The sequence below is a fragment of the Equus caballus genome, chromosome 6, assembly GCF_041296265.1.
Source record: "Equus caballus isolate H_3958 breed thoroughbred chromosome 6, TB-T2T, whole genome shotgun sequence".
Taxonomy (NCBI): Eukaryota; Metazoa; Chordata; class Mammalia; order Perissodactyla; family Equidae; genus Equus; species Equus caballus.
This window is the reverse complement of record NC_091689.1, coordinates 65699370-65720742: the sequence shown is the minus strand read 5'-3', so window position 1 is coordinate 65720742 and position 21373 is coordinate 65699370. Positions and strand designations below refer to the sequence as shown.

Below are 21373 nucleotides of genomic sequence, written 5' to 3'. Positions count from 1 at the left end.
GTTATAGTACCATATCAAGAAAGAAAACTGGATTTGAACCACACATCTGAGTGTCAGGGTTTCCCCGTTAGTTTCCTAACCTATCTTACTTTAATTTGTGGGGCACAAAAGAGAACATACGGGAACACACTCAGTAGGAAGAGCTATTAAAACAGAAGGTATTATGGAAGTATGATCTTCGAAAAGGTAGATATACATACAGTATCTGAAATATTCTTAATTCTTAGACTCAATTTGAGCCATGCCTGTATTAATTACTGATTAAAGAAATGCTCTCCAAATTTTTAATTACAGCTAGAAAATTGGTTTTTAAATTCTTTCTCATTGCCTCGTGGTTTTAATGTATTTACCATTTATATAATTGCCTTTGGTACAGGAAACAGTAACTATAATTACCTAATAATATAGAATGCCATGACTAGTTCCTGGGTCATTTAATTAATCCCTTAGCCAGTGACACCATTGCTTTCTCAAATGTGTATTAAAAAAATGGTTTATACACATCAAACAATATACAAATTTAATTGTGATTTTACACAAGCCATTTAATCTGCCTGGGTGTGTTCCTTCCTCCAAGACTAATCCATCACTAAGCACCTTTTTAGCATCAAACCTGTCGTATCTGTAATGAAAATCTTGAGTGGCTTCATTAGAGGTAAATCTTTTATTCAAAGGTAAATCACTAAGATCTGGGGTCCAAAATCTTTCCTTTTCTGTAAGCAAAGATGAGACTCTCAGCTTTTGTGATTTTAAATAAAAAAATCAATTAACTTAAAATCCATCTCAAGGTGCTTGACTGAGCATTAATATCCCGGCTTTGGACTGTGCGAGACTTCAAAGACTAAATACAGTATTGGTTGTGATTATGACCATAAATTGCACTGTCCCTTTAAATGTTCAAATCTATAAACCCTATCCTCAATTAGGGAAATATACCAGGAATGGAAATGTTCCAAATTACACAAATCTACTATTAGAAATCAATTATAAATGGATCTTAGACACAAGGAAAATGTCAATATATTCATTACACAAACTCAAACTGCATCAAAAAATAAAAACAAAACCAAGACAAGATGTATGTGATATTCATGGTTAGAAATATTTTATCAAAAATATAACGACTAGTGGGTTTTAAGCCATTTCACTGAGTAAATGTGTCTGCAGGAAACTCTGAGCAGTTCTATTTGAAGGAAAAATCACATTTCCCCATAGCCCTGTGAAAGTAAGCTGCAAATGTATAAAAATTGGCAGACCATTAATAGGAATGATAAAAACAGTATCAATACAGTACAGAAGAATATACAGTTTTTTGTAAATGAAATGCTTTAAAATGTTTCTCATTTTTGGAGTTAAAAATCAAATGCTAGAGTGTCCAGTGGATGTCACTGAAGTCCCCGGGGTCTCCCAGGCCCCCCTCTGCTTCTAAGTAATTCATGAAAGCTGCCATGGCTGTGTCATCATGGTCACACAGGGCATCAAAATCCAGCTGGGCACCTTCACCTATTGAATGACAACACAGGCCTGTGTAAGTACATCTGGAGGCTAAAAAATGAGCATCATCAAAAAGCAAGGCTGGAATACCATATAATGTATTTTTGAAGGCAAAGCATGTCTTAAATTGCAAAAGCCTGATGTATTTTTAAATAGGTCACCTACTTTTATAACAATCTACTGTCAGATAAATTGCACTTAACTCATCTGATGCACATAAATGAGCTAGTCTATGAATTTTCTAACAGAAAATAACAGTGCTAAAAGGTACAGACTGCAGAAAGTTGGAAGCTAGGGGTTGGGGTTTACGCGTAGGTATATGGAGCCTGGAAGGAGAAATCTAAATCTAATCTGCCTTGAGAAAATACTGTGCTTGTTTAACCTGAAAATGAGGAGGCTGAGACGAAAGCATCATCTTCCAAAAATTAGAAATACTCCTACAAAAGGGGGAGTGTCCAGATTTGTTATTGAAAAAGGAAATAAGGAGGAGCTATGGAAATGAGATTGAAGCTGGAGATAAGGAAGAGGTTCTAGAAATCAAGGGTTAAAACATAGCTACAGATTAACCAAAGGTTTCTGGATATCTTTCAAAGTACAACAGAATCTGAGATGACTAATACGCGGCTCTGTGTGAAGCAGATATCCAGCTTCCTTCAAGTCCTTTGATTCTCTTCAATATACATTTTCACTACATCAGTGTCAGTTAAGGGGGTATAAAATGTGTCATTTCAATTTACTTGATATGGACTTGCATAAACGGTTGAAATGAATAATTACATCTTAAACTTTTTATGATTGGTATCCTTTAAAAACTCCTGTTCTTGAGAATGCACATTTTTGTCTAGATATAAGTACTTTAGCTCTATTTAAATTGTATGTATTAACAATACCCATAACTGATTCAGTTGATAATTGAATTTTCAATGATGGGTCCATTAAGTGACATACATCTTAAAATTGAGAGTATGATTATTACATTTAGGGTTTTGAATGGAAAAATCGTACTTTTAAAACTGTTTGCTTCTCTAAAAATCTCCTATGCCTGAAAATATAGTGATTAAGAGAGTTTTTGGAAAACCAAAATGGCAGGCAGTTGCCGAAGCAAACTTACCGAGGAGGGGTTGGTGACTGCCGGGAGCCACAGCGCTCTGGTTTTGCCTTTTAGCCTCTAGCTCCCCTGTTTCAGAAGGACTTAGTGTGATCAACTCCTTATTTGACATCTGGAAAGACAGAATAATACATAGTGACTTGAATGAAATAAAGACCTCTTAGCTGTTATCAGACGTGGGCCTGCAGGCAGTGCCACCACCGCCATCATCGATATGGCAGCTGGCATTTACTGAGTACCATGTGCTAAGCACTTCGCATGCATCATCTCATTTCATGTTTAAAACATTGGGAGGTCAGGAATCTGAGGCCTAAAGAGGCTAATATCTTGCCCAAAATGTTGGAGCAGGATTCTAATTCAAGTCTACCTGACTTCAAAGCCCACATTCTTCATAACCATAATTGGAGCCACATAGTATAAGGTAAAGTTTTGGATTAAGAAGTAAAGGCTATTTCAGTTTTTACATAATGATGGTAAAACTCGATCGCATAGGAAACTGCAGTGGGAAATACTGGTTTGGAGTGGGAATGGATTAAACCAGAGGCTTTTACCAAAAAGTTAACACATTATTATATAGCCACAGGCCAAACAGTCTAATATCCAATGTGGCTCATCAAAATGAAAAATCATCTACCTACTGGCTTATTAGGTTGATGAACTTTATCTATAGAATGCCTATGTAACGTATATTACTTGGAGATTTTTGTATTACAATGACCTAAATCCCTGTTCCTAGCGTATTGTCTGACACAAAATGGGTACCCAATAAACATTTGCTAAGTGTATGAATGAAATTTTAAAATACTGACCAAAAGGTTTACAATATTTGTGAAAATACATCTTCAGGTTCCCTTTCGTCCCTAGTCAGACTTAACTTCTCTCTTCTCCTGTATTTTCGTACCACCTAGTTCATACACCTACTTTAGAACTTTTTGTTGTCTGGGATATATTAGAATTACATTGTATGTGAGTCTTCCAGACACTTAGCACTATGCTTAGTTATTTTTGTATATGCAAGGATGCATTTCAAATAGCTAGTATTTGTTCAATTGAACTAAATAGTATGTAACACATGTAGCTTATATTATTTGTTTTTTCCAGACCATAAGGAATACATTTGATCCACTGAATTGCAGCCTATTAAAATAACAATAATAACCACCATTTATTGAGCACATACTGTGTACCAGGCACTGTTAAGTTTTGGGGGTTTTTTTTGTATTAAATCACTTAATTTACACACCACTCCAAGAGATTGGTGCTATTACTACCCTTGTTTTACAGATGAGGAAACTGAGGCACAGAGTTTAAATACCAAGCCTGAGGTTATCCAGCAGTAAGTGTCAGAGTCCCAACCTGGACCCAGATAGCATCCTTCCAGTGACGTCACTCGTTACCGCTAGTCTACATGGCCTCTTAAAAACCATAGACTGGCTGAAAGAGTTTTTTACAGGATGGCTTCTTCTCTCAAAAGAAATAAACAACAAGAAGCAAGTTTTATTGTTCATTTATTTCATGAATATTATCACTTACGATTGTACTTACATTCCTGCAATTTACAGTGTGAGTATCTTTTATTAAATCTGTTGGACTTGAATCATCAAGGGATGAAGAAGACTGTAACCTTTAAAAAGTGACACACAAAACATTTTTTCTCCATATATATTTTAGAAAACTTTCTCCTCTGCATACACATCTACTGATAAAAATACAGTGAGGAACATAAGACATGACCGTTTTCACACTTAGACTGACTTGTTCAGTGCTAGACTTATTTTTGACTACGGAGTGCAGGAAAACAAACACTCTGTAGTTAATAAAAACAAACCTGTGAGGTAAAAGCTCTTAAGTTAATCTTGTCACTCATTTTACAGCACATGGCAAAGTAATGGAACAACAACACAGTTAGTTCAATAGCCCCCCACACCAAGAATCAGTTCCTTATCAAGACACTAAATAGCAGAACTCAGAGTAAAAGATTTCCCAACATCCTGCAACCTTTTTTTTAAGTGCAAAATGTCATATTTTTACTATAATAGGTCATCCCCAGGTACAAAATCAATGAAACATAATGACATAAACATAGTCATATACTTTGATCATAAATCTCTTCAACTTAATATGTAAAACTGACAGTATCATATATTAAATGCTCAATTATGTGAAACATAATGGCATAAACATAACTTTGTCTTTACGTATTCCCAAGAAGGCAGTTGACAAGAAATTAAATAGAGAGAAATTAAAACAGAGGAATGAAATGAATTAGGTAGGAAAGACAGATGAAAAGATGAGTGACATGTCTTGGGGATTTTTCAGAGGACCGTCAATGTAAATAGCTTGGCTGACTTCTCATTCTGTGGTTCATGGTTTAAAATCACCACCTGCTTAATTAGCCTTTGTTTAAAGATGAAAACTATCCTCCCCCGCCTCCCATGCACTTCACTACCAGATTAATCTTCTGAAATATGGCTTTCTTTATATTAGTCACATATGGGCAGAAATCTGCTGTTTGAAAGTCCCTCCACTGCTTGACCCCACCTTAGTGAAAACTCCCCACTGCTCAGCAACCTGACTCCTCTCTCAATCTAGGCTCCTTGTGGTTTGCTAAAAACCACCATGCTTTCTCGCACACACCTCCATACACTGACCCAGGTGCCTCCATATACAAATGCTCTCCTCACTGCATCCTGAACACTCTAAGGGTACCCAGCTATCAACGTTTGACTCAATTTCTACTTCTCTCTTTTTTTTTTTTTGAGGAAGATCAGCCCTGAGCTAACTGCCATCAATACTCCTCTTTTTGCTAAGGAAGGCTGGCCCTGAGATAACATCCATGCCCATCTTCCTCTACTTTATATGTGGGATGCCTACCACAGCATGGCTTGTCAAGCAATGTCATGTCTGCACCCAGGATCTGAACCGGTGAACCCTGGGCTGCCGAAACGGAACGTGCACACTTAACCGCTGCACCACGGGGCCAGCCCCTGAATTTCCACTGCTCTTAAAATGCCCTTCCAGCATATATGGTCAAATGATCTTCAACAAGGGTGCCAACATCATTCAATGGGGGAAAGGACAGTCTTTTCAACAAACAATTTGGGAAAACTGGATACCCACATGCAGAAGAAGCAAGTTGGACTCTTACCTTATAAATAAATTAACTCACGATGGATCAAGACCTAAAACTATAAAATTCTTAGCAGACAACAGAGGAAAAGCTTCATGACTTTGGATTTGGCAGTGATTTCTTAGGTATGATACCAAAGCACACACAACAAAAGAAAGATAAACTGGACTACATCAAAATGAAAAACCTTTGTATATCAAAGGACACTATCAACAGAATGAAAAGGCAATTCATGAACCTGGAAAAAATATTTACAAACCATATATCTGATAAGGGGTTAATATCTAGAATATATAAAGAACTCCCACAACTCAACAAAAAACAACCTGATGAAAAAATGGGCAAAGGACCTGAATAAGATACTTCTCCAAATAAGACATACAAATGGCCAATAAGCAAATGAAAAGATGCTCAACATCACTAATCATCAGGGAAATACAAACTAAGACTGCAATGAGATACCACTTCAAACCAAATTAGGAAGATGATCATCGAAAAAGATAAGTGTTGGCAAGGATGTGGAGATATTGGAACCCTTGTGCACTGCTGGTAGGAATGTAAAATGCTGCAAATGCTATGGAAAACAGAATGGTGGTTCCTCAAAAAATTAAAAATAGAATTACCATGTGATCCAGCAATTCTACTGCTGGGTATATACCCCAAAGAACTGAAAGCAGGGACTAGATATTTGCACACCCACACTCCTAGCATCATTATCCACAATAGCCATGAAGTGGGAGCAACCCAGTTGTCCACTGACAGATGAATGGATAAAGAAAATGTGGTATGAAAAGTGAAATAAACTAGTCACAAAAAGACAAACACTATGATTCTACTGATACGAGGTACTTAGAATAGTCAAATTCATAGAGACAGAAAGTGGATAGGGGGAGAGGGGAATAGAAACTTATTGTTTAATGGGTACAGAGTTTCAATTTGCAAGATGACAAAAGTTCTAGAGATGCGTGGTGGTGGTGACTGCACAACAATGTAAACGTACTTAATGTTACTGAACTGTAATCTTAAAAATGGTTAAAATGGTAAATTTTATGTTATCTATATTTTATCACGATTAAAAAAGAAAATGCCCTTCCCATATATAATTGTTTTCATTACCTAGGTCACTGAGTTGTAAAATCTGGAAGGAAACTTGGATCCTATAGTGAGAGACAGTATAAGATTAAATGCCGAAAACATGCAAACCACACACTTGATCCTTTAGTAATATAGCAAATGGTACTGTCAGTTTTACATATTAAGCATTGTGAAGAGACTTATGATCAAAGTGTATGATGGATCATATGTGCATATCTTTGTGCATATGCTTTACAATACTTTCAATACTTAAAGTACATGGCACATCGTAAGTATTCAATATTCAATAAAATTAGGGATACAGAAGTCACACGACAAATGTCTCAACAGTGATTTTTTCAATTTAAACTTTTTTAAATTTAAAAACTTAAATTCAAACTGTACAAAGGGTAGAAAATAAAAAACAAAAATTTCTTCCCTCTTCCAAATCTCCTGCCCTTCAACTCCTAGTCCCAAATGTGAGAAATAACTAGTCTGAACAAATTTTTCATATTGCTATATATTGTGGAGTTCTAGGTTCCTTCTCTACAATTCCAAAATCTAAAATGCCTTGAAAACTGAAAAGTTTTCCATAATTTATTTGGCAACAAAATCTGAATTGATCTGAACTCAGCAAAACGTAACCTACCTGACATAAGGCTAATCTTTTTGTCCTGCTTTGCCCTACTTAGTACAAATATTTACAACAATGCACTCCAGAAATATATTTCTAAACTTTTACTATGGAAAACTTCAAACAGATATAAAAGTAGATAATGTAATGAAGTCTCATATATTCACCAGACAGCCTCAACAATTAATTCTTTCCTAATCTTGTTTAATGTATATATCCCAAACTCTTATTCCCCCTCTCCTCCCAGACATCCTACCATGTAATCTGTAAATATTTCTCTTTGCAGAAATATTGACTTAATTTATTATGGGGTGCTGCCCATGATGTAACTGTTCTCTGAGGGTATTATACAAACCCCTTAAAAAAATTGAATTTCAAAACGCTATCTTTCTAAAATCCAAAGAAATTCTGAGTTCAAAGCTTATCTGGTCTCAAGGGTTTGAGATGAGCAATTAAGGGCCTGTGTATACACTTCTTCACATAGATCTACACATATCTATCATTTTTTGTTTTGTTTTTTTTGAGGAAGATTGGCCCTGAGGTAACATCCGCTGCCAATCCTCCTCTTTTTGCTGAGGAAGATTGTCCCTGAGCTAACATCAGTGCCTATCTTCCTCTATTTTATATGTGAAACGCCTGTCATGGCATGGCTTGATAAGTGGTGTGTAGGTTCATGCCTGGGATCCAAACCAGTGAACCCAGGGCCGCTGAAGTAGAGTGTGCGAACTTAACCACTACGCCACCAGGCCAGCCCCTATATGTATATATATTTTTTAACTGTGAATGGAGTTGAGCAATTTTTAAAGTTTCTTGGCCATTTGTACTTTTTTATATTCAGGACCAGTCTCCAACTTTTTAAATTGAGTTATTTTAATTCAAGTTATATAAAGCTTGTTTAATAACTATATTATTTATACTAAAGTTTAATATAGGTAAAGGTTAATATAATTACTGCATTTTATCATATGAAATACACATATTTTCTGCAGTTTATAATTTGTCTTTTAACCTTGTTAGTTATAATGGTTATAATTATGCTTAAGTTTTGAGATTTTATATAACTAAATTTATCGATTTTTTTCTTAATGAATTCTGGATTTTGTGCAGTGTTTAGAAAGGACTTTCCAAACTAAATAAAAATCCATACCTGTGTTCTTGAAATACTTTTATCGTATTTCAAAATACTTTTACTTAACTTAAATATTTTATAGTATTTCAAAATACTTTTACTTTGAACTCTTGGATTTACCTAGAATTTATTTTCGTATAAAGAATAAACTTGGGTATAGCTTAATTTTTTCCCAAATGGTTACAAAGTTATTATAATGCTCTTAACTGTTTAATCCAGTTCCTCTTACTGACGCCCCTTGTACCATATAATAAATTTCCATGTGCATTTGAGTCTTTCTGAAATCTATCCTTTTACATTAACCTACTTGTGGGTTGTACCAAAATGTGTTAGTGACTGTAGCTTTATACATATTTTAATATTTGATAGAGTTAGTCTCATTTTATTACTTTTATTTTTTAGAATTTTCCTGGATATCCTAATATGGTTAGTATCATTTGTCAGATCCTAAAAGACAAATGCATGATGGTATTTTGACTGGATTCACATTGAATTCATAGGTTGGTTTAAGGAACACTGACATCCTCACAATACTGAGTCTTCCCAATGAAAACTTATATCTGGAAAGTTACTCAAGTCATCTTTTGTGTACCTCTGTAGCATTTTAAAGGTTTTTGTCATATAGTTCTAGACACTTCTTGTAAAATTTATACCTAAATATTTTATCTTTTTTGTTGCTACTGTAAAGATGATCTTCTCTTATATTATTGAACTGGTTATTGTTTGCATTCAAGAAATCTACTGATTTTTTAAAATTAAAGTACAATCGACATACAATATCCTATTAGTTTCAGGTGCACATCATAGTGACTTGATATTTAGATGCATTACAAAATGATCATCACAACGTCTAGTTACCATCTGTCACCATACAGAGGTATTGCAATATTATTCACTATGTTCCCTATGCTGTGCATCACATCCCCATGACTTATTAATTCTACATCTGGAAGTTTGTACCTCTTAATCCCCTTCACCTATTTCACCCATCCTCTACTGATTTTTTAAATTTTGTCTTTGTAAATATGATGATAATTTTACTTGTAAAAATATTTGCAGCAGTAAAACATTACCTTTGTAAGTCCAAAACTTCATTTGCAATATCTGTTCCGATACTACCAGCACCAAGTACTGTTCCAGTACACATTCTGGGCACACTAATACAAGACTGTCTGGAAGATTCTAAGTAATAACAAAAGGAAAAAATCAATTGAGGACTTTGAAAAATGTATACAACTTTGGTTAAGATCTTTCTTTCAGTTCCAATATATTTCCTATTTCCCTCTTTAAAAGAAATAGACTAGCTGCATCCTAAAATGTTAGGAACATTATACTTATCGTTACAAACTTAACTCACGATGGCTTAAGATGCTTATGAAGAGTGATATGAATCAAATGTGTGGAAAGTCATTGAGGGTACAATCATGACCTATAACCCTTTAGTTCAGACAGTTCCTTCCCACTTTAATCTCCACACTGAAGCCAGAGCAACACTACTTTATTTTTAATACTTCCTAATATTTTTGTATTTATTTATACAAATAATAGATTAAAATACTCCTGTGGTGAAAAACTAAGATAAGAAAAAACTCTCCCTTAATGCTTTTCATTAATTTGTCCAACAGATATTTGAATGCCATAAAGTATAAGGAACTATGCTAGCTGCTAGGGATAGATAATGGATAAAACACCACTCCTGATCCTGAAGAACTCAGTGCCTTGGCGAGCCAGTTGAGTGAACAACTAATTGCAATACAATGTAGGATTATAACTAAAACGTGACCAAGTACTGTGGGAATTCTGAGAAGGATAACTCAACCCATAGATGTCTTTTCAATTTCACCTTTAAATTTTTCCCTCTCCAAGACAGAGAAAGAAGACAATAATAACAGTCTTAGTCAGAAGTCTCCCTCATCCAAAACTAAGCTCACCTTCTTTCGATTGAGAGCTGCAAGGAAGTAATGATGCTTCTCCAGTCTCACTATGTCCCCTAGAATGGAGACACATCATAGGTGATTTTTTTTTTTTTTTTTTTTTTTTGTATTTGAATGCAATTTATTTATTTATTTTTTTTTTGATTAGTCAGTTTTTTTTGTTTGTTTTTTTTTTTTTTTTATTAATGTTATGATAGATTACAACCTTGTGAGATTTCAGTTGTACATTTTTGTTAGTCATGTTGTGGGTACACCACTTCCCCCTCCGTACCCTCCCCCCACCCCCCCTTTTCCCTGGTCATAGGTGATTTTTTTTAAGGTAAAGGAAACAACTACATTAAGTTTCGTGCATTTGATTTCTCAAGTCTTGATCCATCTGTTTTATATACACATTGTTAATGCCACAACCAGACATCAAGGTACTGATGTGCTACATAGCAGGGTTTGACAAATACCCTATTACCCTATAAAGCACATATTCTCACAGTTACGGTTCATATACTAATGATAGGAAGGCAAGGATTATTGGGATGGGGAAGAGGGGATGCTGCTGGAGGTACTAAGCTTTGGGGCTCTTTTTTTTTTTAACTAAATATTGTGGATAAGGAAATAGAATTGGTGTGATGATACCTTATAGCGATTTCAAAGAGAAACTTATAGAAAAATAATGCTTGAAACAGGGCCATGCTAGCATATTGAGCAATTCAGGAAAAGTTGGCTCTTCCTTCAGGCTGACACAGCCACAGCCCAGGGCTTGGCAAACAGTAGTTGGCCTGAATTTCTGCTCATCCCTCAGCCAAGTCCTCCTGCACAATCACATGTGGTACCCAGGCTTAGAAGACGGACATGCAAAAATGATGTAGAGGATAAAACAATTTCTTACAATGATACACAGTTTCAAGCCACATCCACACTGTTTGTTGGAGGGACAAGACAAGGCCATGAAAGGTAGGAAGGAAATGCTTGAGTAAATGTTTACTATCACATTTTATACCAAGCAAAAAGGAATTTATTACAAAAGAGCAAACTTCTAGCTTAATTCTAAGAACTAACGCAATGAACAGTGAATGAATTACTCAAAATATATACTCAAATTATAAAGCCTGAGGATCATACAGTTTTAATGGCTTCGAAAGATGAGAAGAGGGAAGCAAAGATACTCATTTGAAATTAATATAAAGTTCTTACCAATATAAAAAATTACTTACAAAACTAAAGTGTTGACAGACACAATATATTCCAGTTCTTTGGTCCAAGGATTTGTGAAACTAAACCACTGGCTTTTTAAAGTTACAAAAGAGCCATCTTTCACTCTGAATTTGTATGAATCTGTAAATATTTTCTCTTTACTCTGCAGAACTTAACAAGAAAAGATAATAATCAGCATAACAGTCTACGCCATATAAATCGATCCCTCGAGGATTAATTCAAGTTTCAGATTTCTCAGGATTGAGAAATTAACAGCTGAAGCTGTAACTAAAAAGTACCAAAAAATTACCCCACTCAATGCATACCTGCTTTGTGCTTGTCAGTCAAATGACTATGGTCATCTTGATGAAAATATTCATAACAAGAAGTTCCCAAAAGTTCCTGAGGCAGATATCCTAAAATTGCTGTTGTCCTGGTTTTAAAATGGAAAATAAACTTCAGAAATGATGAATGTATTCCCTTCCAGAACCCACATGTGGGCAGGCTAGTAGGGAGGTGGACCAGGGGATGAGTAACCCACATGCATCACTGGGCTCCCTTTGGCTGCCATAGACCCAGACTAGGCTGCAAGACAGAATGGACACCCAAGCACGAGGCTACGCCAGTGGCCACCCACCAATACCAATACCAATACCAATACCAATACCAATACCCCAATAACACTGTGGCCACAGACCATGCCCAGTTTCTGCACCACTGGCTAAGAAATATTCCAAGTTTACATTTTGGCTTGAACAAATTTATTCATATATCCATATCCCTATTTCATTCAAGCTTTATTTGCTGTTCTGAAGCCTTAAAAAAAAAATCCAGCAGTGCTACTAAGCCACATCTTTAATAGCCTTAAATATCCATTGAACTCTAATCATTATGGCATGTCGATGTCTACCTTTGATCCACATAGACAAATTTTCCATTCATTGTAAAACGGGTTATAAATTCAGTTGGTTTCACTTTAATCTCTCCACTGTTCTGTGGGACAATACATGGATGTAATCTTCCAATGGCAACAAGGCAGGTAAAATTACTACTGTCTTTCTTATTGCCCCTTTCTTCTTCCATTCCAACCATATTTGGAGGCCAGCTTCTCAAGTAACCAGTGCAGTGGATAGTACAGAATTTTCTATGATCTAGTTCAAAAGTTTAAAAGAAGAGCATTTGTCAATTATAACTCAAAATTCAAAAAAGATTAAATTTAAAAAAGCATTTGAATCATTATGAATAAATTCTTAAATTTCTGACTATTTATACTAGTTATAATTGTGCTATGAAATATTCTTTTAAGTATGATAAAATATAAGCAGGGAATAGTATTGCATTGAAAATAAACCCATCATGTTTATTTAACAGCTTCATTCTTAATGGGTTATTTTTCTTAGGAACTAAACTATATGCAGTACATCAAAAAGTTAACAGATTGTTTTAATTTAAATTTAAATAGGTCTATGGCTACTTAATTATTGCCAAGTCAATTTTTAAAATTACAGTAATTCATGTTAGAAAAAGTAAAACTTCATGTTCCCTTGATCTCAGCCACAAGGACATTGTTTTCAGCTTCCTAAATGTTTCATATATTATAATTTATATTCAAAAGTTTAAGGAGGACAATTATGCATACACTCCTAAATTTCTATGTTAGTACTTATAATGGTTAATAGATACATAACAGATTATAGGAACATTTTAGAGCACATTTGGAGAAATTTATAATAAAAGGTATAAAAATAAAATTTGACTCAAATTTCACTTTTCAGAAAAATTCCAAGCAATTAACTCACAGGAAAAAGCTCCTCAAACAGGTCCAACCAGAATAATAAAAAAATTGGAAATAATCCATTTGCTCAAATATCAGGAAATGCTTAAGAAAACAATGAAGTAAACACAGGCGTATACAGATTACGGCAATCCACAAAAAAAAGTGACTTAAAGGTTTAATCTTTAAGAAAGGAAAAAAGCCTAGTAAAAATTACTGAAAACAGTTGTTGGTTGTAAGATTTACAAAAGACCAGAACAGTCATTGTTTTAAACTGGCACTTTTTGGTAAGACTGTTATTACAAATCTTCAAAAAAATTTTTTCAATAGAAGATGATATGGGCTGTCTTACAAGATAGCAACTAAGAGTAACAGCCAAGATTTAGAGAATACTTTATGTGCCATGCTCTGTTTAAGTGCTTTAAATGTCTAGTTCATTTAATCTTCTTAACAGTCCTATGAAGTGTTCGAATATTATCTCCATTGTCTTAGGAAACTGACAGCTAAGGCCAAGGTCACAGCAGGGAAGGGTGGAGCTGAGGTTTACGTGTAGACAGGCCGGCTCCAGAGCTCCCTTTCTGAACCCTGAGTGCTCTGTCATGGAAGGCATTCACACAGGAGTTGCCTGGGTGATGAAGGGGGAAGGGTACAAAAAGGTTTTCAAGCCAGAGGGAACAGCCAGCGCCAACCGAGAGTAAAGAGAGTGCAGTCAGATGTGGCTGGACACGAAAGCAGGGAACAGACAGTTTAGCTCTCCTGCAAGCCATGCATAAGACATTGTATTCCTAACAGACATCAGCCCCTCCATGGTCCACAGAGCCTTCAATTACAAGCCGTTATCTCTTCCAACCCCAAACCAAGTCTTTTATCATTTATTCCCTACCCTGTTTAATGGCACCACAATCAACGCAGGAAGTTAAATGAGAAACCTGGGAATAGGCATTCCAGGCTCCTGCCTTTACCTCACCCAACATCCAAGATACCTCAAAGAAATTAAAATTGGGATAAGCCTAAACACAAAGTTTTCATTCATATTAACAAAACTAGATGGCAGTCAAAAATAAAAAGTTTATAAAACTAAGTTTGGCATTTCTGATGACGCGAATTTACAAATGATACTGACTAAAAATATTCTACTCAACTGAAAACACAGACAGAAAAAGAAGGTTTACATTTATGTATGGAACCTAGCCTTTTACTTTGATCCTTCTACCATTAGATAGATGGGTTGTCGTAACAGGCTTAACAACTAAATTTCCAACTAAATCTGCCCCTCACTTCTCACCTTGAACATTTATTCAGTTGGCACATTTCTAGTTGGGATTATGTGATTCCACCCACTGCAATCTATTTGATCAATTATCTAAAGTTAAAAAAAAATCCCACCAAAAAAACCTTATCCCAAGAATTCTTTTAGACTTTTCCCTAAATATTGGGGTCACAGGCCCCAATCCTTACCAAATTATCTATTTGCATCAGCTCCATGGGAGAGATTCATGTGTAATTTACTTTTTTAAAAAGGGAAAAAACCCTTTATTAACCCAAACACTGCTTCAATTTACAACTTTCAAAAATCCTCTATGAAATTTTTCTTCAACTAGTTGCAGGCTGGGTCTCCCAACTTGGTTTCTTGCTGTCTTAGTTTGAATTCTCACAGAAGCAGATCCTGAGACAAGGATTCAGGAAGTGCATTTGAGAGGTGATTCCACAGAACACTGGCAGGGAATTGGGGAAGTGAGACAGAGAAGAGAAAGAAGCTAATGCAGGATACGTTTCCCAGCAAGTTGCCACTTTGGGAAACCAAAGCTAAACCTATTGGGGGCATTCTGGGAAAAAAATGCAGTACAAGAGCCTCAGAGGTATGTGGCTTGAAGGGAAAGAGAGCTCTAAGATATTGATCCATCAGCTCCCTTCAGTCAGTGGATGTGGGAGGCTCCCACAGAGCTCTGATTCCCTGCCACTGGAAGCCTGTCCCTAGCTAGTGGAGACAGAACTGTCTCTAAGGACCAGAGGAAGGTCAAGTAGAGAGTGATGGGTGTCAGACACTGGAAGCCAGGGGCGTGCCCCTGAAGTGGGAGGTGCTGACAGGATATGTCATGGGGTTCTGATAGCATCTGCCACACTTGTACAAGAAACCAATGGACGCTGGGTGCATTACTGATGATCTTTCCAAGATAAATTTAAGCAATACCTAAGATATTTGGTAGCAGTCATCCATCCTTTTCGGCCTTTGATTTCACAAACTGAAACACATGAGTAATTTTATCCGTATCTTAGAATCTTTTTCAAAGTTTGAATCCATGACATTAATGTTAGAAGCAGGGTTGAAATAATGTTTTCCAGTGTCAATCTTGTTTTGTAAAACCTTTTTATTATGGAAAATCTCAAACATACACAAAATCAGAGTGAACAGTGTAATGAAGCTCCACTTGAGTGACTCATGGCTTTCCATAAATCTTAAATTCAGTTTCAATTAGCATAAAAAGGGCTGCTTTCTAGTCTTATTTTAAATTTAAGTGTAACTAAGGCAAAGCTATGGAGATAAAGAATCAGTGGTTGCCAGGGGTGATGGAGGGGAGAGATGAACAGGCAGAGCATAGAGGATTTTTAGGGCAGTCAAGATACTCTGTATGACATTACAACAATGAAAGTATATCATTATCCATTTGTCCAAACCCACAGAATGTACAACACTGAGTGAACCCTAAGGTAAACTATGGACTTGGGGTTATTATTATAATGTGTCAATGTAGGTTTCATCCTTGGTAAAAAAAAAAATACTATTCTGGTGGAGGATGTTGATAACTGGGAAACTATGCATGTGCAGGGGCAAGGAGTACATGGGAAATCTCTGTACCTTCCTCTCGGTTTTGCTGTAAACCTAAAACCACTCAAAAAATAGTCTTAAATTATTGTTTAAAGGTTTAAATGTAACTGACATGCCATGGTAAAAGGGAAGAGAAACAGCTGTACTAACTACAGGTTTTCCTCATTAATGGGGAGTGGTCTTAAAACACAGTGATTCCATTGGCTACTTACTGTTGGAAAGAACAATTGAGTAGTAACTACATGCCCAATACAATCATTTCACTTGACAGACACCGTCCGCGGTTAAAGTAGAATATAAAATGATCTCACACGTGGGCAGTCATCCACGTGGCCAATCAGGGTTACATTCTGCAGTGACCTTATCCTGGCCCAGGCATCTGTCTACGTGTCTGTCTATACACAGTTCTCCCCAAACCAGGCATGGTGAGGAAGGGCCCAGCTGATGGTTAACACATGCCTTACCATCCCTAGGCCAAACTGGCCTCATGCCTTTGGCACAGAGCTCTGGAGTGTTAAGTGAATACTGGGTTCAAGTGCTTGAGCAGATTAAAAAGTCTGTTTTCAGAGGATATTTGACGCTGACGGCAGGCATCTGTGCAGCCCGGCTGGATGTGGGAGTGAACAATTGTGTGTGGGCAGGAATATACTCCTACAACAGAAGCCAACCCCCTTGCTGAGCGTCTCCTACAGAAATCATCTAGAGGGCATCTCTTTCATTAATGACCTTCAGCATCTAGGAAGCTTCTCTCATAGGTGGCATGGCATGGTGGAAAGAACACAGATTTTAAAGCCAGATTCCTGATTCTGCCACTTTCTGTGTGACTTTAGACAAACTAAGCTTTTTAGGCTTCAGTTTCTTCACTTGCAAGATATGGATGGTTTGCACAGGATCGTTATGTTTATTAAATTAAGTACTTTATGCAAAGTGCTTGGCATATGGTACATTTTAAATGATTACTGATTTTCTTGCGCTTTCATTTTCCTTCTCTTCTTTCTGAACCACAAATAATGGCTTCCATCTATTGAGTGGTTGCTGGGAACCATGCACTGCATTAGCCATGTGTAATCCTAACCACACTCCTAAGAGGTGCTGTTATACCCATTCTACCAGTCTGCTCGGGCTGCCATAACAAAATGCCACAGCCTGGGGGGCTTAAATAATAGGAATTTATTTTCTCACAGTTCTGCAGGCTAGAAGTCCAAGATCAAGGTGTTGGCAGGTTTGGTTTCTCCTGAGGCCTCTCTGGCTTACAGACAGCTGACTTCTCACTGTGTCCTCATATGGCCTCTTCTCTATGCGTGTGTGTCCCTGGTGTCTCTTCCTCTTATGAGGATGCCAGTCACACCAGATTAGGGACCCACTCTTATGACCTCATTTAACCTTAATGACCTCTTTAAAGGCCCTATCCTCGAATACAGTCACGTTGGGGTCTAGGGCTTCAATGCGTAAACTTTGGGGAAACACAATTCAGTCTGTAACACCCATTTTTCCATATATTGAGAGGAAACTGACTAAGGCCACGCAGTTGATAAACAGCAGGCCTGACATTAAAATCCTACTGAATTCAGAGTGCAGGCCCTTTCTACTCTGTCCTAAAGCCTGTCCACCATCATGGCTGCTGTGAGGAGAGGCTAGTATGAGAACATGGAACATTAGAACGACTTAAAAATGTCAGTTCCTTTAGCTCATCACAGAATTCAACTATGAATGAGCTCTAATTGACATTTGCCGGATATTCTTGAAACAGCTATTTTTCCAGTAAGATTATTAATATTTATTCCAAAGGAAAGAAATTTTCCCTGCCTCTTCCATAAATCTCTAAAACTTATAATAAAAAAATTATTTGTAGAAACCACATGGGAGGACTAAAGTTTGATTATTGCATACTTCAAGAATGCTGTCTGGATTTTTTTTTTTTAACTTATGACTATACACACACGTTTTTGCTTAAGATTCAATATTTACAAGACTGCTTCAAAATACTATAACAGTACCATGGAAGGAGGACATCCCACCTTCCTTTTTGTATCTTTACAAAGGGTTAAAAGACCATACACAAAGTATTTTACTTCCAAGATTATTATCAGTGACTGACTTGGGCTCCCATGTATTAGAAAAATCCTCCAAGAATATATATATTCAGTCATGAGCTGTTCTACAATTTCACAAAACCAAAATGAAAAATCTAAGGCAACAGAAAGAAAGAGGAACCTAGAGTTCTGCCACCAGTTTTTAATGTCAATTTAATAAACATTTATTTTTACCAAAGCCCAGATTCCTTTGGTTCCAGATTTACTTCTCATGAGAATTATGGTAGAGAAAATGGTCAAGTCGTTTGCTCTCTTAGTCATCTCGGGCTCCCACAACAAAACACCACAGACTGGGTGACTTAAACAACGGAAATTTATTTCCTCATGATTCTGGAGGTGGAAATTCTGAGATCAGGATGTCAGCATGGTAAAGTTCAGGTGAGGGCTCCCATTCAGCCTTGTAGACAGCTAGCATCTTACTATGTGCTCACAAACAGCAAACTCTCTGGTGTCTCTTCTTATGAGGGCACTAATTACATCACGAGGGCCCCACCCTCACGACTTCACCTGAACTTTATAATATCCCAAAGGCCTCATCTCCAAATACCATCACATTAGGGTTTAGGGACTCAACATATGAACTTTAGGGGACATGATTAAGTCCATAGCATTTGCTAAAATCTTCTTGGGATAAAATCTTTAAAAATATGTTTAAATTGCTTCTTGGATGAAATCAAAACACTATAATGTCAATTAATTCACTAGATTCTTAATTGTTCTTGTGGATCTAAGAGTGATTATGTGATGAATTAGGAACAAAGGACAAGAGGACAGTCACTTATGCCTTCAGTAAATGTTTATTGTCTACTATTGCTAGGCACCACGGAAAGAGAAATGAAGCTCTCATTATAGTGTGGGAGGCAAATGAAAAAGAATTTCAATACAGTGTGGAAAGGGCAGCAAATATGAGAGAAACTCAGCATTATTAATAGATTACCAAAGGTGGGTACCTGGGACTCAAGCCAATCAGAATGGGGAGAGTGTGATGAGGTGTTGCCTGTGCTTTAATGATCCAGAATCTGCCAACAGGCTGGCATGCTCCATCCCTTCTAGCCAGATGGCCTGTGCTGCTGCTGGGATTCTGTTTTGGAGATGCAGGTTGGGTAAACCTCCAGGTCATCTGAGTAGGTGCCTGAGCCATAGGCTTGACAGGGTCAGTCTTCTCTTCCATAGTGGGCACTCTCAAATCAGGATTAAACTTTCGTTATGGTGGAGAAGGATGTCATCGAACTGCCCCCTTAAATCTTTCATGTCTTCACTGATCATCCTGTAGGGTCTGCCATATTGGGGAAGAGATCCTTTGAAATGTTTCTCGAGATTCTCTCAGCTGGTCTACATGTCTTGGCCTCCTGCAGTATTACTGTGAAGTACTAAGGAGTGCATACCCAGGGTGTCTGATTTGGTACTTCATAATCTACTGCAGTGATGGCAATGATCACTTAGCTCCCACCGGGCATAGTACAACACAAAACATTCTTCCTTCCTATCAGGTTAGGGATCTAATAAAGGAGCAGAGATATTCCTAGGGGCATCCCATAGGCTCATCCATTATTTCTCTAACCTCTAATGCAATGGTCTTCAAACATTATCTATTTTGCATGCTATAAAAACATTAAACATCCCTCATGTGTACAAGTTATATACATCTACTATTGTACTAATATACTAATATATACTAGCATACTAATATAGTATGTATATTATAAAATACAAAACTGAAATGAAAAATATGAGAAAAATATGGAAAACAATGTTTTTTTGTTTTTTTGTGAGGGAGATTGGCCCTGAGCTAACATCTGTTGCCAATCTTCCTCTTTTTGCTTGAGGAAGATTGTCACTGAGCTGACGTGTGACAATCTTCCTCTATTTTATGTGGGATGCTGCTACATTGTGGCTTGATGAGTGGTGCTAGGTCCATGCCTGGGATCTGAACCTGCAAACCCCAGGCCACCAAAGTGGAATGTGTGAACTTAACCACTACGCCACCGGGCCAGCCCCAAAACAATGTTTTAAGAACAAATTTTATTAATGGCCAAATGTTTTTGTTCCTTAAAAATTATTATACATATTACTTAATGAAAGGAATATAATTAGTTATGTTTTATTATCCTTTAAAACTGTACTTTAACACATTGTGAAATAGTGATCTGAAGGTATGGTTCTAAATCTAACTGCTTACTCTAATCTCTTTTTCTTCACAGCACTTATCACCACCAGCAAGGTTTCTCTTTTGTTCACTGCTCTGTCCCCAGCATATAGAACAGCGTTTGGCCCATAAATGTGTACTTAATAAATATTTATTGAAAAAAATTCTTTCTGAACACAACACCATATCATAGTGTGTTGTCACGCATCCATCCCTTCCCTACTCCACAGTCAGTGACCTTGTGTTGGCAGCTTGAAATTAGCCACAGTGTGACTATTTACACCACAGAAATTGGCAAAGCTACAAATCAGAGCTTGATATATTTTTTTGTTTTCTGATTCTCTAGACTTGTGAAAGTGATGGATGAAATGTCAATAATGAAGATTAAACTTAAATGTGTGGTTTGTCTGTAGTTGTTACAAAGTGAGTAGTACAAAACCAAAATGAGTAATCTTCTAGTCTTAAAAAACTAAGCAGGGTCAGCTCCAGTGCCCTGGTGGTTAAGTTGGGCACGCTCGCTTTGGTGGCCTGGGTTTGGTGCCCAGGTTTGGTTCCTGGGCACAGACCGACATGACTTGTCTGTTAGTGGCTATGCTGTGGTGGAGGCTCACATACAAAAAAAAAAAAAAAGAGGATGGCTGGCAGCAGATGTTAGCTCAGGGTCAGTTTTCCTCAGGGGAAAAAAAATAACTAAGCAATTCAGCAAAGTCACTCATATCACTGAGAAATGAGTGAAGTTCTGACAACATATCTTCATGGTTTCACTTTCATCTTACTTACTAATGTAAAGGAAAATATCAACCAACGTTCTTATCAGAAGTACACCCAGAGAGCTGGTTAGG

General features: G+C 36.8%; 1 protein-coding gene across 5 annotated transcripts in view; it reads right to left on the bottom strand.

The window, feature by feature from the left end:
- Positions 1-649: 649 nt before the first annotated feature.
- Positions 650-21373, bottom strand: part of ARNTL2 (aryl hydrocarbon receptor nuclear translocator like 2) — a 72080-nt gene continuing 51356 nt past the window's right edge. For all 5 annotated transcript variants that reach the window (XM_023643286.2, XM_023643284.2, XM_070271103.1 and 2 more), the window contains 8 exons: positions 12602-12842; positions 12018-12124; positions 11712-11862; positions 10501-10559; positions 9643-9751; positions 4148-4226; positions 2606-2714; positions 650-1503 (listed from right to left, as the gene is read on the bottom strand). In XM_023643286.2, coding sequence (XP_023499054.2) covers positions 1367-1503; positions 2606-2714; positions 4148-4226; positions 9643-9751; positions 10501-10559; positions 11712-11862; positions 12018-12124; positions 12602-12842 — 992 coding nt within the window. In that variant the 3' untranslated portion in view covers positions 650-1366. The remainder of the gene's footprint in view (positions 1504-2605; positions 2715-4147; positions 4227-9642; positions 9752-10500; positions 10560-11711; positions 11863-12017; positions 12125-12601; positions 12843-21373) is intronic.